The sequence below is a fragment of the Cryptomeria japonica genome, chromosome 9, assembly GCF_030272615.1.
Source record: "Cryptomeria japonica chromosome 9, Sugi_1.0, whole genome shotgun sequence".
In the NCBI taxonomy this organism is placed as follows: Eukaryota; Viridiplantae; Streptophyta; class Pinopsida; order Cupressales; family Cupressaceae; genus Cryptomeria; species Cryptomeria japonica.
Window position 1 is genome coordinate 602,752,584 of NC_081413.1, and position 25,823 is coordinate 602,778,406.

Genomic DNA, 25,823 nt, shown 5'->3' on the forward strand with positions numbered 1-25,823 from the left:
TAGAAAAGAAAAATCTACATAATAAAAAACACCTAAGCCTAGCTTAAGTGAAAAGGCAATTAGAGGACCTAATTAATAAATAATTCAATAATTATCCTAAAATTACTCCAACAATGACAAATAAATGTTCTTGGAGTTTTTTCCCAAGAGCCTTAACATGACCTCCAATAATGAATTCAATAAGCCATAATGATCTTGTGGGGTATTCAAAGACTTAAAGTTGGGGGACATTCCAAAATCGAAATTGAGGGAGATTCAAAACTATCTTCCAAATATTAAATGGGGAAGTCTCCCTTCCCTAAAGAATTAGATAAATTTTGAAAGATGATAAATTATGCCAAGGAGTTTCAAGGTAAAAGTGTTGGAGTAAAACTCCATTGCCATGAACACCACCTACAATATAACCTTCACAAAAAGAAAGGGATATTTCACCAAAGAGTTGAATTGATTTTGAGATTAGAAATAATGTACATAAGCATTTCTTTTAAAGCTAAAGGAATTAGGTGGGAGATCACATGATATGTAGATATGTTTCAATCAAATGTGAGGGTAGGTAGAGAGAACTAGCATCAACTACCTGGCTACAAATAAAAGGTAAATGATATTCACCTAAATGTAAAATATTAAATAATGATGCCTAAGTAAAATTAACCTAAGTAAATAGAATAAATCCTTATTTACTCCAACAACCCCCCTTAAGTGCAACCTAGGGAGAAGATTATTATGCAATATGAGCAAGATGCAATATGGGTCCCAACAACTAGGCCATGTTAGGTACCCATGTACAATGCAAAGAAATGAAATGAATTTTCTCACAAATGGGGAAAAGGAGAAAATTGCATGGGAGAAGAATCCTCTCCAAAAGAAATAAAAGAAACAAACAAGATGATGCATGGAGGACTCAATCATACCCCTCAAGGACTGCATACATCATGTATATACAATAAATGATCCCCCCATAGGAAGGAAAGGAGACTGCGTAGCCTTCTATAGCGGGTAATATCTTGCAGAAATGGTAAGTTCTTGAAGACAAAACATAGTCCAATAATTACAAACAATGGTTATCCCCTTGGGAAGAAGATAAACCAAGTACAAATGCAAGAATGCTTCCCATTCTAGATAGGACTTGGTAGGAATTAGAATCTAAATGTAGGATGATAGTGTCTCTAAAATATTCCCATATATTACCAAGTCCTTAGATGATGAATATGCCACAAACCAATCGAGTACATGCCCAATCACAATAGAAAGTGACAAAGAAGGAACCATTGAAAACTAATTATTAATAAGCTTCAAAGACAAAGATGAAGTGAAAATTGTTGTGTCACAACTATCATCAAATAGGAGAGATAAACCCTCAAATGTGTCCTCCAAATCTGAAATGTGAGACTCCACAAACAATCAACCAATATCTGGCAAATAGGAATCTCAATCAGGAAGACAAATAGATACCTCTCGCAATGACTCATAAAAATCACCAACAAAAGATGAATGTGTGATATCAACTCGAGAAGTAGGAGCTATACAAGGAGCTTTTGGATCATCGTAATGCTCAATTTCTACTTTATATTCAAACTCCTCTAAGGTACCATCATCAAAGGTAATATCATCAACATCAAAAAGTGAAAGAAGGCAATCTAAAGAAAGATCATCCAAGAATGGAGGAACATGTAGATCTCCAAAAAACTACCAAATAATGGTCCAAACTGTGCATGGGCACTAAATACCTATAAACTTGGGTTGGGATTTGCATTAGAAGCACATACTAATACTTCAAACAATCAAACCTATGATATGATCATTCCTATTACCCCAAATTGATTGCTTACATTTAATTTTTGGCTCGAGAATGATTCCATAAAGATGAGCAAGAGATTAAGCCAACAACAATGTGTGAATATTTTTTTTTCCCATGACTCATAATTTTCCTTCTAGTCAAAGTGATAACAGAATGATGTGTTGCATAACCCATGATTACATCAATGATACACTTCACACATTATGAATAGCGATCAGCAAAATGTCATTGTGCAGGCCAAGATTCAAACTTCAACAGATAAAATTTGGTACACTATAAAAAAATATCTAAAAAATACCTTGTCCACTATGAAGTTGATGAAAAGAGTGCTTCGTTGATATTTGGATTGTGAGAAAGACCTAGCTGTTTGCAAAAATGAAAAAATGTGGCTTGAATTTTGAACGTGCATGTGGTCAATTGTGTACTATGCCAAAAATAGGCCTTTTGAAATTCAAATAATCTTGTTTGCACAATTATGTGGCATATACCCCTCCCCACAAATTAAGTCTTCACAATTCACATAGCAAGCCACAAACTCCCTACAACAAGCACTTAACGCACAACGGAACTCCGGACACGGTGGTATGTAAAGATTAAAGTACACCTTTCCACAGCAAATATGGGATATATGTTCATGCACTATGCACACGTGCCCACCACTATGAAAGTTTATGCACAAAGGAGAAACCTTAGTCTGATAAAATTTCTTGCAACTTTAGCAAGGGATAAAGTAATCCGCAAATAAAATACAAATCAACCAATCAGCATCAATCTGCCATGGGAAGGAATAAATATAACGCACACATAAGTTTACAATAATAAAAACCCCAATTGAAATAGATCACCAAACAAAACGCATAGGCTAATAGAGTCTAATGCAACCAGAATCTTTGTAAATGTAATAAGGAGACACTGCAAAACAAATGCACAGTAAAAAATTCACTTCTCTAATCAGTATTGTGATGATCAAAGAGCAAGAAATGAAATGATTGGGCCCAACACACATTATGAGTATGCCTTGTCTCTTGAAATCTTAAGATGCCTTGATCAATAGATAAAAATTGTTGATCTCTAGTATGTACACTAGATCCAAGTTGTAGCCTAAATTGAAGCCTTCTAAGAAGAATAGCTGCCCACAAAAATACCTTCACAAAGGGAACAATGCTTGTGAAAGGATAAATTCAGACAATATTGTACTACTTAAACCTAGGACGAAGACGATGAGAATAGGTGGGTTGAGTCGACAGAAGACATTTCCACAACTGGGCATAAATTATGGCCTCTGATATAGAGATATGGCTCCAATAGGATATTTAAATCTAGCACAACCCCACGATGGTAAGGATTTCACCCAATATTGAATAGGAATAAATGGAAATCATAGATATTAATGTGTTTGTTCATTAATAAATCTTGTCATATGTATTTTGTGCCATGGGCTCTATCATCAAAATAAGCCTCAACACAATAAGGGAATCACAACCTAAGAAATATGTAGGCCAAATATATTGATCTAGATCATGCCAATAAGAAAAAACTATCACCAAAGAATGCAAATGTAAATGATATTCGCCTAAACATGAAATATTAAATAATGATGCCTATGTAAACTTAAGCATGGGTGAATAGAATAAATCCTTATTTACTCCAACACCCCCCCTTAAGTGCAACCTAGGGAGAAGATTATTATGCAATATAAGCAAGATGCAATATGGGCCCCGACAACTAGGCCATGTTAGGTACCCATGTACAATGCAAAGAAATGAAATGAAATCTCTCACAAATGGAGAAAAGGAGAAAAACACATGCGAGAAAAATCCTCTCCAAATGAAATATAAGAAACAAACAAGATGATGCATGGAGGACTCAATCATACCCCTCAAGAAATACATACATCATGTATATACAATAAATGATCCCCCATAGGAAGGAAAGGAGACTACATAGCCTTCTATAATGGATAATGTCTTGCAAAAATGGTGAGTGCTTGAAGACAAAACATAGTCCAATACTTACTGTGTGGGGGAAAAAGCGAGACTAGGTTAACTTGTCCTAATCCTACCTCTTGTCACACATTACGGAATACGAAAGAGCCTAGAGGTATTGCACAATTGGCTACTTCTTTTTGGTGAAAGAGAGAACCACGAGCTACCTATTAGGGTTTCTATTCCTTTGTTGTAATTGAAAGGTAAGATTATGCAAGTCCAATTCCTAACCCTAAAATGCAAGTATGAACTAATAACAAGATTGCAGAATTGAACTTAAACAATGGAAAGCTGTAAATACAAAGATAAGACAAGAATGCAAATGCGTACCCGGAGTCAAAATCTGAGAGGAAATGTTCGGGACGGGGGCGCGGGCGCCACTGTCCTGATTCTGCACCTGAAACTGCTGTTTTGCACTCTGGAAAACTGTCTGAAATGTTGTCTGTCAGGAGGACCAGGGCGCCCAGCACCTCTGTCCCAGGGACCAGGGCGCCCAGCGCCCCTGTCCTGGCAGGACCAGGGCGCCCCACGCCCCTGTCCTGGTCTTTTGCCCTGCAATTTGGTGTGGGGTGCTGTCTCGACCTGCTTTTCCCGGATCTGCAACCTGCGGCGTCGTCCGAGTCCCGAACCTGCACTTATATCTGAAAAAGGTGTTTGGGCGGCTATATAGGGTTTTGCCTTAGTCAAACCCCCACTTCGGTGATTTCCACCTCCACGAATAGCCAAGTTGTATTGTAAAAGTAATGTGTGTGCAGACCTTGTGTGTGTGCAAGATCTAAAATGCAAGTAAGCAAACTAGAGCAACCTAGGAAGTAAACCCTAATTGCTTGTAGATGATAATGTAAATGCTCTAAATCAAGATGCAAAGTGATCTAAAGCATGAATGTAAGTGATATAATGAAGCTTATGTAAAGACATGAAAACAACATGAAATCATACCCAACCCCAAGGGAGGGGTACAAGCCAATCTTCAGTCGGTGATCCCTTATTGCTCTTCAATGCCTTCAAAGCCCTAAGTGAATGAATGGATTTGATGAATGCTTGGAGGATGAATGTTGAAAGTGATTGAAGTCTTCAAAGATCTGCCCTTTCGCTGCATATGAGGTTCCTCAAAACAAAAATCGGATCCCTTCAAATGAAGAAAGAGAGCTCTTATGTATGGAACCCTAGGTCTTAATTCCGACTTTTGGCCGACCTAGAGATTGAATATCCTGCCAATTTCTTGGGGTTAAGCTTTATTTTATGATTGGATCGCGCTCCTAAAATTTCGGGAAAAATGTCCGGGACCATGTGCACTCCGGGCGCCACGGTCCCGACAACTTTTCTCCAAATTTTCAGGGCCGTCAGATATGATGATTTTAGAGAGAATCCCAAAGTTGCAGGTGATTTCGAGATGTTTTGACCCCCGAAATCAAGCCCCCAAGCTCAGAATAGGGCCTAATTAGGGTTTTTGATTAGATGATGTATTGGAGGAATAAAATGAAAGGGGCACGCTTTAATGAAAGGGCCCGACTTTATGATGTGGAAAATGATGAAATAGAACCTTTAGACCTAATTAATTTGATTAATTAAGTGCTAAAGGAGAAATGCAATGCAAAATGCAACTGCGCCAAGGCGGGTGCTAAACTAGGTGTGAAATTGTACTGCTTTAGCAAGTGCGTACAATTTATGACGTTACATTTAGCCCCCACTTTAGTGGTCATATGAGTACTACGTGCATATGCAAGCTAAAGTACAGAAAAGTAAACATTATTTGAAAAAGGATATATCCATAAGTTGTCGAACGAAGCCCTCAGCGGTATCTGCAGTACATAGTTAGGAACCGCACCCTACAAAACACACGTTAGATCACAAAATCACCTAATGCTTACTAAGGAAGGTGATGAAATTTGTGAGTAGCTATATGCCCCCCCCTGTTTCGACTTGCTTATTAGGGAGGTGAAACAGGGTAACATGTTTACTTACGACAAATTGTGTAAGAGAGTATTGATGAGGGATGTTCACTGAAAAGGCTTCATTAGAGCACTTTTTGGAACATCAGGAGAGTAGGGGAATGAAAATACGATTCCTACGCAACAAACAATTCGAAAATCGCATCTCCCAAACTCAAGTTATGATGAAATGAGTGAAAGAGGAAAATTAGGGTTTTGAAACTAAAGGTAAAGGAATGAACGTATATACCTTGAAAGAGACATTTGCATTTGTCACTTTGTTGATTCTGAGTATTGTTCATTGTAGTAGAGCCCACATAGCCATCATCATGCCTTCACAACGACCGGAGCGTCCCACGAGGATTGAGATCATGCGACAGGTCGTGATCGACGACGAGCCACTGGACGAGGTGAGTTGACTGAATGTTTGACTTTAGATTTTCTGCATTTGACTTTCTGTGATCGTTTGTGGGCCCTGGAACCCGACCGTGGGTCCCACACAGGGCACCATGGTCCCTGTGGGGCGCCATGGTCCCTGACAGGGCGCCATGGTCCCAATCAGGACTTGGCAAGAGATACCAGGGTTAGCATACGATGTTCGACAGTTTGCATGAATGATTTTGATGATTGAGTACTGATTATAGTTATGTTTTTGTGATGCAGGGTCTCCCGTACATGAGAGAGAACACGGCGGGGCAGATTCTTCGCAGTTTGCATGATCAGATTCCCCGACTTACTCAGGCAGAGAGAGACACATTGTCGATAGTAGGTTTGTGGTCTATGATTCTTATGTCGGCCATCCGATTTCATCCCGCGATGCTGATGGCACTCATGGAGCGATGGGATCCTGACACATGCACGTTCCAGCTTCCAGTAGGGGAGATGACGGTGACGCTTGAGGATGTGTACCGCATTCTTCGCCTATCGATCAGAGGAGCTACCGTGACATATGCGACCGATCGGTCAGTAGAGGATCATCAGAGGGAGCAGGTATATTGCATAGGGAGAGTCATGCCGAGTGAGACGAGAGGTCTTATCATGGTCAGCTGGCTCTTACATCCTATAGGAGAGGTGCCCCTCATGAGACGTCTTATGATAGCCATCATTGCACTAGCTGTCTGCCCTAACGGGCGAGGTACGCACATGCATGGGGGTCTCACATGGTGCATCAGGGCCATGGAGAGACACAGGAGAGTATACGCCTGGGGTTGGAGTATGCTTGCACATCTCTATCATGACCTCGAGGAGTATGTTTTTGGACAGGGTTGCAGCTTGATGACATGCACACTTCTGCAGGTGTGGATATTTGAGCACTTTACATGCACCAGGCCTGTCGGCTATCCGATGAGTATGGCTAGCGAGCGACCTAGGGTATTTGCTTATCCACTTACCAGTGAGTGGAGATTTGGAGATCTATTGTATTGGAGAGTGATGGTTGACAGATTGACAGCTGAGGTGACCGTGTGGAGACCATATCTGCGGATGCACAGATGGGATGGGATGGAGAGACAGTTAGCATGCCTACAGAGGAACCGTCTACTGAGAAGGCGATATCCACACATCATAGTCCCATTCTACTTTGACCGAGTACGGAGGCAATTTGGGCTAGAGCAGTGTGTTCCAGCCGATGTGCCCATCTACACTCGACACTCACAAGTCCTTCCCAGACCCAGAGCAGTAGCAAGACCCATGATAGATGATATCGAGCTCACAGATATAGAGGGGTCCGATCAAGATGTGGTTATTGATTATGCTGCAGACCCCGGGGCACAGCGCAGGTATCATTCCTGGTTTGTGAGATCATACCCAGGGCCTATCTTTCCACCAGATCACCCGACAGGCCATCCAGGTCCATGGAGGCATGGAGATTGAGATGAGGATCAGGGATCCAGATCGAAGGAGCCAGAGGAGGGAGAGGGTCATGAGGAGGCAAGAGGTCCTGATTCTCCTATAGGAGATCAGCCTAGTGCCGAGGAGGAGGAGGAGGAGGATGACGATGAGGAGGAGAGAGATGATGATGAGGAGAACGAGGATGCAGATGAGGATGGGGATGACGAGGAGGAGGAGGATAGAGATGATGAGGAGGAGTCAGATGCAGCTCCTCACCATTCAGGAGATGATACTGTAGCCTTAGATCCTCCCGTTATTCCCCAAAAGGGGGAACACGAGGCGCTACGGAGACCTGCACCTATCACGCACAGATCGTTCGAGCGTGGGGAGCCTAGTAGTTCCCAGTCACAGATGCTACCATATCACGATCCCTACTGGCGTGAGGGAGATCCAGGTATAGTAGGTTTAAATTGATTGATTGATGTTTTGATGATATAAAATGGTACTAACACAAAATCTGTTCTATTGTTATAGCTAATGTGCAGGAGTGGCGCTCCCTGATCCAGCAAGCAGTGACAGATATCTCCACGACAGCGCAGATCCCTAGTTCCTCACAGGTTGCTTATAGACCTCAAGGGAACGCGGGTCAGCATGATGATTTGTTTTCCCCATTTCGAGTGCAGGTAGAGATATGGAGGGAGAGAGAGCGAGCATTATCAGAGGACCTTCAGCGGGCACAGCGCGATCTAGCAGCATCTCAGGCCGAGGCTACCTCATATCACGCTATCCTTATGGATAGGGATCGTAGGAGTTCCTCTCGGAGCCATTCACGATCTATATCATGGTATACCCCCATGGGTCCACCTGCACAGCCGGATCAGGAGGGAGCATCTAGTCGTCACTCTCCAGCCACCAGCCCTAGGGATAGGAGATGATTTTATGATGTAGGGTAGGTCACATTTTGGGTGTATAGGGACCTACCTTTGTATATTGATCCACACATATATATATACATTCTTCTTTGTCTCAAACGTGTTATCTTTAATGCCGAAACAATGTGTATTGTGATTAAAGTTAATACATTTGGTAGATGCACATGTATGTTCTGAATTTAATTTCCATGTGACTGATTTCTCAATGCTCCATGATTAAATTGATACATGTGTGAATTAATTAAAAATATTTGATCAAGTACTACATTGATGATAGGGAAGAAAGTATGTATTAAGCCTACAAATCATATAACCAATGTGATTTAATTTGAGTTTAAACACAACATGACATGATTCAACTTAACACATAAAAACATTGTATAATATGTCAACATAATGAAAATGTAAATCTTTTGTAATTTACATAAATGAATTCAAGACAAACCATAAAGTAAAGAAACATGCTTGTCAGGAACGAAGCAATATAGATTAAACAAAACATCATTTAATTCTATTTGCTCTAACAAAGATATGCTAACATATTATCCAATTTTGAAGAAGTGAGGAAGGAAATAGATAAATGATAGGGAATGAGAAATTAAGCATAGTATCTATGCAAGTGCATAGCGTTTATAGGGTCTTTAAGAGGCGTACCATCTACATCCGCTATTTTGTAAGCACCTGATCCATAATCTTCAATAACGATAGACGGTCCAAGCCAATTAGGACTAAATTTTCCCTTTTCTTCAGGTAAGGCATTCACATTGCGCTGATTCTCATAGAGCACTAAGTCACCCACTGAGAAGGAACGTTGAATAACCTTATCATTATAGCTTCGTTGTAGAGTTTTGTGATATGCTTGAATATGCCCAAGAGCATTTATACGCTGTTCATCAAGCATCTCAAGCTGTTGAAGTCTTTGTTCTCTATAGGAGTCATCATCTACTATACCTTTGAGAGAAACTCTAAGTGATGGAATCTCTAATTCTAAAGGCATAATAGCATCACCACCATAAACAAGATTATAAGGAGTAGTTCCTGTGGCAATTCATACACTCGTTCGGTAGGCCCAAAGAGCATAGATTAGCTGAGCACTCCAATCCTTACCATGCTTATTCACGGTTTTGCGAAGAATTTGTTCGATTATTTTATTGGATGATTCGGCTTGACCATTTGATTGAGGATAGTATGGTGTAGAAAATCGATGTTTGATATGATATTTCTCGAGGAATTGCTTCACGTCTTTATTCTTAAATGATGTCCCATTATCAGAGATTATAGTGGAAGGTATCCCAAATCGAGAAATAATGTTTTCTAGAAGAAATCGACAAATCACTTCAGCGGTGGTAGAGCGAAGAGGAACAACTTCTACCCACTTTGTAAAGTAATCTGTTGCGGTTATAATGAAAATATGTCCTTGAGATGAAGGAGGAGAGATTTTACCGATGAGATCCAACCCCCATGCAGAGAAAGGCCAAGAGGCTACCTGAGAATGGAGTTCTTGGGCAGGAGCATGAATCAAATTATTGTGTTGTTGACATTGATGACATTTCTTAACAAATGAAAAAGAATCCTGCTGCATAGTTTGCCAATAATATCCCATACGAAGTAATCTTTGAACCAAGGATTTACCTCCAAAATGCCCCCCACAGGCACCTGAATGTGCCTCTTCAAGAGCAATAGGGATTTCTGATTTGTTAAGACAGCGAAGGAGAAGACTGTTATAACCCCTTTGGTAAAGAACATTAGAAAGAATGATATACCTAGCAGACAACTTGTGAACTCTAGCCCTGGTGTTCCTATTGGCGGAATTAGGAAAGGTACCATCAGTCAAGTATCTTACGATATGCGAGTACCATTCATCTGAGTCTATGAAGTCACAACATGTCACTAGGCTGGAATCATCTACAATAGCTGGAGAAGTAAGGTTGTGAATAACAAATTTAAGATCAACCATAGGGTCCTCTAAAGATACAAGAGAAGCCACACATGCCATTGCATCTGCATGTCGATTATCTTTTCGAAGAACAGGTTCTATGGTGTAAGAATCAAATTTTTGTAACAAAGAGATAGCAAGGTCTTTATATTGTGATAACTTGTCTTGTTTTGCTTGATACAGTCCTGTTACTTGTCTTATAATCAGTTGAGAATCTCCAAAAATATGTATGTGTTTTATATTCAAAGCTAAGGCTACCTTTATTCCTGCTATAAGAGCCTCATACTCAGCAATGTTATTGGTACATAGGAAATTGAGATGGTAAGATAAGGGAATGGACTTCTTTGTAGGAGAAATCAGAACAACACCTGCCCCTGATCTCGTATGACACTTAGAGCCATCAAAGTATAACTCCCAAGTTTCATCTTTCTCTGTACAAAGGATGAAGTCGTCAGGAAAAGACTCAGGGTTAGGGAGGGAGAAAGGTGAAGGGGCCTCAACCAAGTGATCGGTCAGCACTTGCCCTTTAATTGCTCTTTCTGAAACAAATTTAAGGTCAAATTCAGTTAACATCATAACCCACTTAGCTAGGCGTCCTGATAAATCAGTTTTAGAGAAAAGATGCTTCAACGGATCAAACTTTACCATGACGTGGACTTCTGAATTTAAGAGATAGTGTCTCAATTTCTGAGTCGCAAACACCAAGGCCAAGCATTGTCTTTCTATCGTATAATATCAGGTCTCATAATCGAGTAAGGTACGACTTATATAATAAACCGGACACTCCTTACCATCTTTATCATGTTGTGCCAATAATGCTGCAAGAGCATGAGAGGAAGCAGCTGTATAAAGAATGAAGGGTTTAGAAGGTTCGGTCGGTCGAAGGATAGGAGGATTAGCCAAATATACTTTTAAATCTTCAAATGCTTGTTGACAGTCTTCATTCCATTGAAAAGTGATATTCTTTTTGAGAAGTTGAGTGAAAGGAAAAGTACGATCCGCAAGTTGAGATACAAACCTACGAATAGCTTGAATCTTTCCTTGTAAGCTTTTGAGTTGAGACACATTTCTAGGAGGTGGCATGTTGACAATAGCATCTATTTTCTTAGTATCCACCTCAATCCCACGATGCAAAACTATGAATCCTAATAGTTTTCCACTATCCACACCAAAAACACATTTTCGGGGATTCAAGGGCATGTGATATTTACGAATTCTTTCAAAGATTTGACGAAGGATTTTAATATGATCTATACAAAAAATGGATTTGGCTAAAACATCATCAACACAGTCTTCTAAAATCTTATGCATGTAATCGTGAAAGATAAGGGTCATCGCTCATTGATAAGTTGCGTCGGCGTTTTTAAGTCCGAAAGGCATCATTATCCAACAAAACGTACCCCAAGGAGTGGTGAAAGCGGTTTTGAATTGATCTTGAGGGTTAATGAAAATTTGATTGTATCCTGAAAAACCATCCATGAAGGATAACAAGGCATGTCCTGCCATAGAATCAACTATCATGTCAATGTTTGGAAGAGGGAAATCATCTTTTAAAGAAGCCTTATTTAAATCTCGGAAATCGGTACACATTCTTATTTTATTATCTGGTTTAGCCACAGCGACAATATTTGAAATCCATGGGGAATAGTCAATAGGGCGGATAAATCCAGCCTCCAATAATTTTTCAATCTCAGCCTTAACCAGCAGAGCCACCTTAGGATTCATTTTTTGAATCTTTTGTTTCACGGGCTTAGCATCAGGGACTAAGACAATATTATGGGTAACAATCTTAGGATCTATACCAGGCATGTCAAAGTATGTCCAAGCAAAGATCTTGGGGAATTCATGCAATAAATCATCATATTGTTTTTGTTCCTCTTCGTCTAGACATTTTCCAATTTTAATAACTTTTTCTTCATTGCAAGGATCCATCTTAACATCAGTGGTGTCACTTATGAGAAGATTACTTTGTTGAGGAGTATCCTTTAGCTGAGGGAATTCTTTCACAATCTCATCATTATCAATCTCTTTTCCAAAATAGGCTTCAGTGTTCAAACAATAAGGGAGTCCCCTATTGTGATGATAACAAGGAAGAGTATCATATGCTCCTAAAAACTTAGCTAAAGCATCATCGGTAGGAAAAACATCCAAAGCACAAGCACACGAAGGATCTTCATCAATATACTCGGGGTGTTGCATTGATAGAGATGTAGAAATAGTATTAACACTAATACATGGTCTCCTCGAAGCCTTATTGCGCTTACAGGGATTATAGCCAAGTCCAAAGGCATAATTGTGAAGATTATTCTCTAGAGGAACTTTTATCCCTTGTTCATGAGCGCCACAACCATTTCCATGATACCCATACTTAGCAAAAATGCGAAAACCACGACCATAACGATTAGCCATTTCAGAAAGAGAAGGTGGTTTTTCATAAGACAAAGAGTCAAACTCTTCAGAATTAGAGGTGTGAGGAGAAGAAGTTTGAGAAGCGGCCACGAAGTTATTACTCATAGGTCTAGGTAATGTTGATTGATTTTTAGCTTCTTCCTTCTTTTCAACTTTAAGCTCTCTAGAAGGAACCTTATATTCACCCACAAAGGTAGGGTTAAAATCAAGAGATCCCCAATCATCATCTGCGAGAATCTTCTCAGGATCAAAGTCCTTCTTATGTGTAGTTTCAAATCGAGAAGAGTCTTCTTCAGGAGCTCCAGACTCATCCAAAGAATTTTGATCATCAGAGAGCAAGGATTCACCGATAAGTATCTTGCTTAAAGAGTCATCACTAGACGAGGACATCTTAGAAGAACCCCCTTTGGAAGTAGATGTTTGCAAACAAGCTTGAAAATTAGTATCACCTATCAAGGTATATGTCTTATTGTTATAAATAAATTTAATTTGTCTATGCAATGTAGAGGGGATAGCTTGCATACTGTGAATCCAAGGTCTCCCTAATAGCAAGTTGTATGTTAGATTTCCCGACATAACATGGATAGGAGTAGGCAAAGTAATAGGCCCCACTGTGAGGGGTAAGGTGATAATACCTAATGAAGTCTTAGCCACATTGTCAAAGCCTCGAATAGGATGAGAGTCAGGCTCAATTAGGGATGTATCCACATTCATCTTATGCAAAAGATTAATGCTACACACATTGAGACCAGAGCCATTATTTACTAGTGTTCGTCTTATAGCAGTGTCTTTCATGATAACCACAATCATCAAGGGATCATACTGATGTTGAATTTCACTAGTAGGCAACTCATCTTGGGTAAACACAATTTGAGCTTTAGGATTCATCACAGAGTTAACCAAAGATGCTATATTACTAGATGTGTTCGGTGGAGGAACATTCAAATCTTTCAAAGCATCTTGTAACATTCCGTGATGAGCAGAAGAAGTTTGAATCAAATCCCAAAGGGATATCTTAGCAGGGGTAGCCTTAAGTTGTTCTATGAGATCATATTCCTTACTAAGAACTTGTGAAATACGTGGAGCTTGCGGAAGAATTGGTTGAGGATTCGGAAGAGAAACTGGAATAACAGGAGGAGGACTAGGCTGCCTATTATTTCTGGTATGATAAGTATGGGCAACCGCATGATAACTCTCTCTAGTTAATTGCTTGGCATAATTATAAGGACTTATAGGTTTTCTTCCTTGCACAGTGATGATAGGTTTATTTGGAGTAATAAAGGAATCATACCCTTCTTAGACAGTAAGGAGAGGTGATTTAGGAACTTGAAAGGTGGGAGAAGGATAAGCACCTTGGACTTCAAAGAGAGGCTTGTTATGCTCATTCAAGTTTATCATGTTAACCAATTTAGAAGTTTTGTTCTTGTTTAGAGATTTCGATAAAGCCACAAAGTCATCAAGAGCATCATCCAACAAAGCATGATCATATCTATTAAAAGGTTTATCTTTTGATTCAAAAGGAGACATCTCCTCATAGAGGGGATTATTGAAAACAACCATGTTACTAGATTTAGTGGAAGAGTTGATAGGAATGTACCCTTGAGAGGAATCATTCAACTTATCTTTCTCATCACAACGAAATGGCATAGTAACAAGGTTTATGAGTTTTTGGTAAAATGAAGGTTTGGCATCTTTAGGGTTCAAAAACTCATCTAAAGCTTCATCTAATTCATCTTGGCTATACTCATAATAATCATCATAAGCATGAACATTTTGCAAATAAAAGTCTGACATTTTGAAATAAAAGTTGCATGAAATTTAAACACACAATGCAAAGAAACACACTCTTTTCTTTTTTTTTATTCTTTTTAATGAAAATAAAATGAAAACACACTAAATCTAGATCTAGATCTAACAAATGCAATGCAAGAGGAAGCAATGATAGATTCACGTCAGGTTCACCAAAATGTGTGGGGGAAAAAGTGAGACTAGGTTAACCTGTCCTTATCCTACCTCTTGTCACACATTACGGAATACGAAAGAGCCTAGAGGTATCGCACAATTGGCTACTTCTTTTTGGTGAAAGAGAGAGCCACGGGCTACCTATTAGGGTTTCTATTCCTTTGTTGTAATTGAAAGGTAAGATTATGCAAGTCCAATTCCTAACCCTAAAATGCAAGTATGAACTAATAACAAGATTGCAGAATTGAACTTAAACAATGGAAATGTTCGGGACGGGGGTGCGGGCGCCACTGTCCTGATTCTACACCTGAAACTGCACCTAAAACTGTTGTTTTGCACTCTGGAAAACTATCTGAAATGCTGTCTGTCAGGAGGACCAGGGCGCCCAGCCCCTCTATCCCAGGGACCAGGGCGCCCAGCACCCCTGTCCTGGCAGGACCAGGGCGCCCCATGCCCCTATCCTGGTCTTTTGCCCTGCAATTTGGTGTGGGGTGCTGTCTCGACCTGCTTTTCCCGGATCTGCAACTTGCGGCGTCGTCCGAGTCCCGAAACCTGCACTTATATCTGAAAAAGGTGTTTGGGCGGCTATATAGGGTTTTGCCTTAGTCAAACCCCCGCTTCGGTGATTTCCACCTCCACGAATAGCCAAGTTGTATTGTAAAAGTAATGTGTGTGCAGACCTTGTGTGTGTGCAAGATCTAAAATGCAATTAAGCACACTAGAGCAACCTAGGAAGTAAACCCTAATTGCTTGTAGATGATAATGTAAATGCTCTAAATCAAGATGCAAAGTGATCTAAAGCATGAATGTAAGTGATATAATGAAGCTTATGTAAAGACATGAAAACAACATGAAATCATACCCAACCCCAAGGGAGGGGTACAAGCCAATCTTCAGTCGGTGATCCCTTATTGCTCTTCAATGCCTTCAAAGCCCTAAGTGAATGAATGGATTTGATGAATGCTTGGAGGATGAATGTTGAAAGTGATTGAAGTCTTCAAAGATCTGCCCTTTCACTGCATATGAGGTTCCTCAAAACAAAAATCGGATCCCTTCAAATGAAGAAAGAGAGCTCTTATGTATGGAACCCTAGGTCTTAATTCCGACTTTTGGCCGACCTAGAGATTGAATATCCCGCCAATTTCTTGGGGTTAAGCTTTATTTTATGATTGGATCGCGCTCCTAAAATTTCGGGAAAAATGTCCGGGACCATGTGCACTCCGGGCGCCACGGTCCCGACAACTTTTCTCCAAATTTTCAGGGCCGTCAGATATGATGATTTTAGAGAGAATCCCAAAGTTACAAGTGATTTTGAGATGTTTTGACCCCCGAAATCAAGCCCCCAAGCTCAGAATAGGGCCTAATTAGGGTTTTTGATTAGATGATGTATTGGAGGAATAAAATGAAAGGGGCACGCTTTAATGAAAGGGCCCGACTTTATGATGTGGAAAATGATGAAATAGAACCTTTAGACCTAATTAATTTGATTAATTAAGTGCTAAAGGAGAAATGCAATGCAAAATGCAACTGCGCCAAGGCGGGTGCTAAACTAGGTGTGAAATTGTACTGCTTTAGCAAGTGCGTACAATTTATGACGTTACATTTACAAACAATGTTTATCCCCTTGGAAGAAGATAAACCAAGTACAAGTGCAAGAATGCTTCCCATTCTGGATAAGAATTGGTAGGAAGTGGAATCCAAATGTAGGATGATGTTGTCTCTAAAATATTCCCATATGTTTCCAAGTCCTTAGATGGTGAAGATGCCACAAACCAATTGGGTACATGCCCAATCACAATAGAAAGTGGCAAACAAGGAACCAATGGAACCTAATTGTCAACAAGCTTCAAAGACAAAGATGAAGTGACAATTGTTGTGTCATAACTATCATCAAATAGGAGAGATAAACCCTCAAATGTGTCCTCCAAATCTGAAATGTGAGACTCCACAAACAATGAGCCGATATCTATCAAATAGAAATCTCAATCAAGAAGACAAATAGACACCTCTTGTAATGACTCGTCAAAATCACCAACAAAAGATGCATGTGTGATCTCAACTTGAGAAGTAGGAGCTATACGAGGAGATTTTGGATCATCATAATGCTCAAGTGTTACTTCATATTCAAACTCCTCTAAGGCACCATCATCAAAGGTAATATTGTCGGCATCCAAAAGCAAAAGAAGGCAATCTATAATGCAAGATCATCTAGGAATGGAGGAACATGTAGATCTCTAAAAAACTCCAAAATAATGGTCCAAACTGTGCATGGTGTTGGAATCGATTAACGCTAAGAGGAGGGGTGAATCAGTGTTCTACAATTTGTAATTTTATTTATCTGATTCTTAAACCACTGGATGCAAAAGAATGAAAGTAAAATGTACAAACTCAACACACACAAGCACAAAAACATAACACCGGAATTTTTACGTGGAAACCCGAAAAGGGAAAAATCACCGTGGGATTCAGACCCACAATATCATAATATTAATATCAAGAGTATAATAATATTACAAGAGGAATGTACATGCATTCAGGCACACTACCTAGAGCTCACTGCTCAATTACAATAGAGGGATACAACCCCATAGGACTCACTATCCTACAAATGACTCCAAAAGGTAACTGATTGTCTGAACTGATGAATAGCATCTACAAATGCCAAAATACAGTTCTGATTAACAACAAAAAGTCTTCTTCCACTATTCTATCTCACTATTATGTTCTATTCTACTCTGTCATATATCGGAGCATCAATCGAAGAATAGCGCACATGAAATTGTGCACCAATGCTCATACAATATTTTCTCAATCACATCGATCACCAAAATGCTCAAATAGATCAGTCTAATATATCTGCATCACTTGATTAGGGCACCAACATGTCAGCTTCAAACAAATGAAATGTGGAACAAGAATTTGACTCAATCTGATTACCAATACACATGCAAACCAAAACAAATTGATTATACACTTCACATAAGTCGGCACAACAACCTTGAACATGGCACCAATCAACAAAATCATCTTGAAGATTCTGCATAACACACTACACCAAAATAGCCTTGTTCTTCCTAAAATATCGAATATCGGATCATCAAACTTGCACTAGAATCAACATCTAAAGCTAGGATTGTGGACTAAGAAATTACAATCATTGAATCAACTATATTTTCTACCGCAAACAAAAATGTGCACCCAAAATTGAGTTCTACTCAATGTACTCATACTCTGTCGAACATTGTGTTCCACCTTCCAGACAAGGAAAATAGGCTTAGGACTTTCCGTAGAATGGATTTGCATATACCAGATAACACATCTGATCTGAGTTGTCATCAATGATAACCCCTAAACAATTCTCAAGCACTAATCTCTCCTAGAACAGTGTCTCTTGCCAACAATCCACCCCTTTGGCATTGATGGCAACACTTAGTGAAAAATGACTAAGTGTCAAACCAAAAATGTCAAACACTGTAAATTTAAAAGCTTTGATTCTAACAGGCTCCCCCTGAGAATATACATCATGTTTCACTCTTCTCTCTCCCCCTTTGACATCAATAGAAAAGGCAGGTATCTTCTCAAAATTGTATGTTCAAGGGTATACACGGCAACTTACAAAAATTTGAAAATGTCTGCAAAAATTGTCCTTAATGACTGCAAGTGGTCATCCCATCCTTTCTTTAGGCTCTCCAAAATGTTTATTAGAGCACTAAAAAGATAGGCATGCATTTCTGCTCCTCTAAGATCAGAAGGAACACTCTTATTCAGAGCATTCAATGCATTCTACTAACTGCTCAGTAGTGTATCCAACCAGGGAGTGATCAAATTTCTCAACTCTCCCACTCTACTAATTACCCTATCCTTTTCTTGATTCAAGCTCTTTATTTTATCAAGTAAAGACATTACCTGAGCCTCGTAATTGCTTGCAAAAATGGCTTGGGGTGAATAGGACTTAGATATCCCTGCCAATTGTCCTTCACATTCCTTGATATTCTTATCTAGCTCTATAGTGAATTTTTGTAATAGAAGACATGACTTGTAGATTTTTCCACCTTCAATTAATGCCTCCTAAATGCCCTTCACACCGATTATCAGACTGACCCTGTCACCTTCAACCATTCTCAAAATTGTCCTTAACGTCATAGCATTAAATTGGTTCAAAAATTTTATATATGTCGCTTTCTCAAGAGATTCAAAATGAGAATCTACTACCTTAAGCATACTTCTTAGTTTATCGGAGGGTGAATCGGGTGTGTCTTGCTTGAATATCTGCAAAATTTTCTCAAGAACACTTGTGCCCAAAGTGAATTGAGATTGATGGGGCCTTGAATAAGATCACTCTCATTTATTATTTGCTTTCCCTTGTCAGATTCTGCAGTGTCTCCTACCATCTGAACCTATTCAATATTTCATTCATCTTTCTCCTTCTCTTTCATCTCTGCATCCTCTACCTTCTCATCACCAACCTCCTCAGTAATCTTCTCTAAATCAACATTCATCATCGGAGGATCCTGAATTGCTACACCGGAGTCTGCAATATGTTGATTGTTATCAATATCATCTACAGCAAAAAGTTCAGTTGTTTGTTCAATGGTTTTAGAATTTTTGGCTCATCACATTTGGGTGGCATCCCAAAGACTTCAGGAATAGACTTATGACCACTTCCATGAGATCTATCAGGAACTACATCATATTCATATTTCTTTATCGTTTCCCTCAAAATTTATTTTGTCTCCTTATGAACCTCTGCATGCTTACCAATCATTATTTTATTTACACGGGTTTTCCTTCTAAATCTTTCTTTATTTTCCTTAAGAATCATATCAACTTATGTCTTAGAAATCACCGGACAAAGTTGCACTAATTCATATTCCCTAATTCTCTCATCTTCTATTCTTATTGTTTCTTTTCTCATATCCAAAATATCATACAGACTCTTAGGGATTTCAAAAGCAATCTCAATAAGCGTTTTGCTATACTTATTCAAATATACAATAGTAGCTTCTTCTAGAGATCTTTTCCCTTTTTCATCCAAACAGTCATAAAATTGGGAAAGAAATTTAAGGTTACCTTGTTTTGTTATTGCTTCCTTGACTTGATTGAGAGTTATACTAGATGGATCAGTATCAACTCTTGGCTTCTTGTTGGTCTAACTTCCACCGAAGGATTGCCACTTCACAACCCTAGCAGCAGTAGCACTCTTCTTCACTTCCCTCACTACTTCATTAGATTCAGTTTCCTCTTCTGCAGTGGTTGTTGTATAAACTCTTCCAAGTTTCCCTTTCTTCCTCTTCTCATCCCTAACAGATGGTTTTGATTGAGGCTTAGGTGGAGGGATAGGATTTTGAGCATCGAAGGAAGGTGTTGGCTTCCTTATCTGCCTTGTCTTCGAGGAAGAAGATTCCAGCTTGGTCTTCTTTGGTTTCACCATATCCTCTTCCTTCAGGATATTCTCCTCTCGGGCTCTTCGAAGTGCCTCCTTTTTAATTCCCATGTCTTCTACTAGTTATTCCACTTCCTTCCTTACTCTCCTCGGCATTCTAGTTTTAGTGAACTAAGAATGCAGGATCAAAATTTTTTCCTTATATGTACCAAACCTTTCCTCATTTGTGTCGACCAGCTTGCTCAAGATGTGTTGAGAATATTCATCATGAATATCACCACTAACCTCATACCCCATGGGCATGATCCATAATGTCCTGGTTTGACAACCTCCATCAAGAATTGATTAGTGTGCACCATGAAGCATATGGTGTCTTCATACTTCTCAACAATTTCTTTAGGGGTCCTTTCTCTGCTTTGCATCATACCTTGAAAATTTTTAAAGTAACCCCATAGAGAAGCTCTTTGAGCTTGTGTATCACTCAATCCACTTAGAGTTTCCTTAATTTGCATAGCCACTGGCCTATCATAGGCCCATTGAACTTTTCCTACACCAGGGACCTCATTCATGAAATAGAAATACAAACAAATAATCAGGGTATTGAACTTGAATATATTTTTTTTATCCTACTTAATCTTCTTTGGATTATTCAAGATCTCACAACGGAGTACCTCACACAAATCATACAGCTTATCTTCCTTAAGAATTTAAAAAGTAGCATAAATTACCATGGATACAAATCTAACATCATGTTCAATAATGTCACTGATTGTCATCGATCTTCCATCATGTTCAAAACTAGTTGCCTCCATCATGGTCGTGTTCTTCACATTCCTTAGGGCAGGAACTACACCAGTTGCATTCAAGCATTTAATAGCTTTGATTGCTTGCTTTGTAATCTTATGCGACCTGTCAAGCCATGTAAACACGCCATGAATTCTTCTCATAATGAATCTAATCCATTCTAGTTCGTCCAAGATCAAAATTTTCACGAATTGGATGAAACCCTCATCCTGGCGTGATTTAAATTCGGGTTTAACATTACCCATGCCATCTACCATGTCCTTTGTGTAAGGCTTCACCATTTCAGCATTCCCAAGTTCTTCAAAATTGCAATGGATATATGCCCTAATGTCTTCAACATTTAAAACACTATATGGAACGGTCGAAAATGACCCTTACAGATCATCTTCCATAGATTTGTATGGGTGTTTCTTGAATTTAGGCCTTTCGCTATCAACTATGTCAACAACCAATGGAGTTGCCACACCAGATGATGCCCTTGTCAATTTTTAGGTTATGAACAGAGAAATTTATCGCACTCTAAAAAATACCCTTTTGTCTTCAACTGGATGCAAGAAATATTCATTGAATCTCTTAACACTCTAGGTTCACTTCACAATCTCTTCGCCAAGTGAACGCAATGTGAGAAATGAGAGTTAAATCATCTTTTTATCCACTGCATACCTAACTTTTAGGTATAATAAATGCTCAACCCTAACTCTACCGAATGCTCTATATCTCATGAATATTCTTTCAAAGTCACAAATTGGCATGAAGTCTTCCAGAGATCCTTCAGAATCTGAACTTGATTGATCACAAACTAGATGAAAAGCGAGGTGTTTAGCTTGATTCGAAGCGATGAAGCTGAATGAAGTCTGATTAAAGTGATACCGATCTCGAACTTGATTGAACTTAGGAATGATAGAAAACAAAAGATATCAAACTTGAACTTGATTGATCAAGAAGCAGATCTTACTGATCTAGAACTTGATTGATCTAGACACAATGAGTGATGATAAAAAAATCAATCTTGAACTTGATTGATCAAGACACGATGAGAAAAGATAAACTGTCCAGCTTGATCCAAAGCAACGAATACTAAACACCTTCTTAGATTGAATGTGATCGAAGATACTCTTTAAACCCTTGATTGAGTTTAAATGAATAATCAGCTTGATGAAAAGAGATGAAACTAGTTACCGTTAAGAGATTGATTCAGACGAAGACAAATATCAGCTTGATATGAAGCAATGAAACTGATATGCCCCTAGTGATTGATTTGATTCAGATGATCAAGAAATCTCAACTTGATATAAAGCGATGAAGTTGAGATGCCCCTAGCGATGAGGTCTTATTTGATTGATTTTCTTTAGTTGAAAAAGATTTTTGCTCGACTTTCGGTGAAGAGTTGAAAATTTTCCTCGACATTTGAAGATGTGAGGTCATAAGGTCACGAGTATGCCCCCTTAGGAGTGAAATTGAAAGATAGCGAGGGTACATGATGATAGGCAATTTTGAGCGATGATAATGATTTGAGCACAAATTGATTCAAAGGAATTTTTGAAAATTTTGCATTGATTTATAAGAAATTGAGCGCAAATTGAAGAAGAGAATGAGCAGTTAATGAAAGTGCTAAGTGGTCAACGTAGTGAAATTTTGATGAGAGAATTGACATTAGATTTCGATTTCGATCCTAAAAATGAACTCAGGACAGTCAATTTACGAGCTCTTGATTTGATTTCATCGTACTTGTGTTGATTGATTATGAGATGTTCTATATGCTTTATTCTATATGTATGCATATCTTTTCAGTAGGGATGAATGAATGCAAATGGAATATTGGTGTTTATTTTTGTTTCTTTTTATGCAAATAAATGAGGAGAATGAGTAACTAGTAATGCAAATGTTTATTTTTCTTCATGCAATAATATGAATGCAAATAAGTATAAATGAAATGTATGGATCTATATAAGATGCTCATGTATGCAACTAACATCTCAATACACAAGTACTCGATCGGAGAAATGATGATGAAAAACAGACCACTTAGTTGAGAAATGATGAAGCTTCCAACTTTCATTTAGAAGATAAAGAGAGCATTGTTATTATACCGAAATCACTCTAAATTGATAAAATACAAAATGAAATGCAAAATGAGATGCAAAATGCAACCTAAACCTAGTCACTAGATTTGAAAAGCTTAATTTTCATCATTGAGCGTTTTACAAACATAGCAGGCAGATTAGAGTTCATTTCTTTTCATGTGCAATATTAATTATCTTGTCTGCAATGACCCTTTTTTCGTTCATATCCTTGGACAAATTTTGTAGGGACCTGGATTCAATGATAAATAAATTCCCTCAAAACAAACAAAGAAATTATGGGAACCTCCCTGTAGCATACAAATAAGCGGAGTTGAGGTATGTGTGGCGATTTCACCTTAATGTGAAGGCACTTATCACAGACACCCAGCTGATTAGATATTTTTCAGATCATCGGAATCGTTCCTACAAGCAGAAAACAAAGAAGATATTATGCCCCCAATCCTTGCTCCTCTTAGTCAAGATAGACTTCCTCGAGTTACTCAGAGGGATAATAATTGAAAACCAGTATAAAAGACAACACACAAAGAAAATTTTCATTTATAGCTCAAACTGTTTAGTGATTGTTTTCCAATATGTTGTTTTGCTTGTTAACTCAGTGATAAAACTCTTCAGTAGTCAGGAGACAGGTAACTGACTCGGAGTGGACGACCAATTTTCACTATTGACTTGGTTGACACTGCTTAGGACATGTAAGGTGCTCTTGTTGATTAACCTAAGACTATGACAATGATCGTTTTCAAGCCATGAGGGTTCCAACGAACCAAAATGTCACGAAAGTGACCAAAAGATATGTACAAGCAAAAGAAAAGATGCATGAAAGCAAGAATGCCAATGTTGAGTTGATAGATGGAGCGCTTGAGTACAAGAGGCGCCTATTTGCCAGGTTTTCACCTACTTGGCAGAGATTCATTTTTATTTTTTTACCAAGGTGCTTGTTTGTCAGGTTTTCACCAAGGCATTTTCTCTTTTTTTCCCTTTTTTTTCTATTTTTTCTTTTTCTTTTTTTTTTTTTCTTTTCTTTAGGACTTTTTGTTTTTTTAATGATTTCTTCAGGACTTTTTCTGATTTTTAGGATTTTTTCAAGACTTTTTAGGATTTTTAGAATTTTTTTCAGGATTTTTTTAATTTTTATGATTTTGATGTTTGCTCCTAGTGTCTAGCAAGGGAAAAGGGATTTTGAGTACATGATTGGATAAACAAATGATGGTGGACGATTTCAAGGACTATCTCAAAATGTTAATCCAAGCACAGGGTCTAGATATAGCAATGTAAACCAAGGATTTTAGCGATGTAAAGCAAGGATATAGCGCAGGGATGCAAGGATATAGCATAATGAAGCCATATGGTCCAAAGGAGTGGCCATGTCAAGAGGTTTGTGGAAAACATGTTTTTGCATTTTGTCTATAGTGTTGATCAAGATCAAGGGATAGATTTGGATAGGAGGCAGATATGATAAGCAAGATCAAAAGGGAGTTATGAAGGATGTAAGCAAGTGATGGAGAGGAGCTAAAGGGTGTGGATCAAGTGTAATAGATATGACACATGAAGTCTGCAAAGATCCTTAGCCTTGTCAAGATCAAAGGTGGAAAAGGGATATGGATGTAGATAGAGAAGATGAGGGATAATGGAGGAAGAAGGATAATGGATGGATGTACATGGATGGAATTTGCCCCTAGTGTAAAGTGAAAAAGGATAGTGGATTATGCATGACGCCTGTTTGCCAATTTTTCATCATGGTACTTGCCCAAGGCGCCACAAGAAGTGGTTTTCACACAAGGACAAATATATTTCTCTTTACTTTTTTTTCTGATTTTTCTTTTTTACTTTTTCATCATTTTTTTTTCTTTTGGAAGATAATGGAGGCATGATAGGGGATGGAAGAAGGATGCCAATGTCTCACTGCTTTGGATGGTACCCTTAGAATATGAGTTGCAATAGACCATGGCTATGAAGGTATGCTCAAAGATGTTGGCAGGATAATGAAATGAAACTAGGGCAAGGATTTATGCAAAGGATTGGATAAGAGGGATGGAAGGGTAAAAAAGAGGTGTTGGATAATGGATGAGATGTTGGAAGAATTGTGTAGGGTTAGATGGAAATGTTGGAAAGATCAACATTGGCACATGCCTTGAGGGATGGTGGACATATGGAGGAGAAGTGAATCTCAGATTTTGAGATTTGGATGGAGGAAAGGTTACAAATTTTGGGGCATAAGAACCAAAAATGGATGAAGGAGGTGATGGAGGAATAGACTCGAAAGGTTTGGATGGAGGAACAACAATTTTGGATGCCAATTTTGATTTTGATTTTTCTTTAGATTGTTGTGCTTCAAGAACCCGCTTAGGGATCCACATGGTTTTTTATTTTTCATGCTTTTGTAGTTCCTTAGAGCGCATTGCTTGTACAAGTTCCTTAGGAACCCATATAACTTTTGAATTTTCTTCTTTCTTTGTGGGCCTTTGTGGCGTTTTGTATGTTTCTTTTTCTTTTTGGATCATAGTTTTCTTTGTTTTGACATGTCGATTAGATGGGACATGTTGATCCTTGAATACATGTGGATTACCTAACTTATGACTTTTATGCTTGGCATCCAAATTTCTTGGAGAAGGAAAATAATGTATGATTGGATAGGAATGATATGGAGGTATTTTAGATGGATGGAAGGTACTCGAATACATGTGCCTTTGTTGATCCCGCATAAGGGATGGAGGGATATAGGGACCTAGAATGGATGGAAGCAATGAAGGGGAAGGCATGTATTTGGATTTA

General features: G+C 38.7%; 1 protein-coding gene across 1 annotated transcript in view; it reads right to left on the bottom strand.

Annotated features, from left to right (window-relative positions):
* The window catches only part of LOC131858549 (putative leucine-rich repeat receptor-like serine/threonine-protein kinase At2g19230), a 36,583-nt gene extending 16,306 nt beyond the window's left edge, over window positions 1-20,277 (bottom strand). Inside the window, exons 1-3 of the mRNA XM_059211825.1 lie at window positions 19,938-20,277; window positions 19,235-19,344; window positions 1,453-1,686 (exon numbers count right to left, since the gene is read on the bottom strand). Of these exons, the coding sequence (XP_059067808.1) occupies window positions 1,453-1,686; window positions 19,235-19,344; window positions 19,938-20,277 (684 nt within the window). The remainder of the gene's footprint in view (window positions 1-1,452; window positions 1,687-19,234; window positions 19,345-19,937) is intronic.
* Between the last annotated feature and the right edge of the window lie 5,546 nt (window positions 20,278-25,823).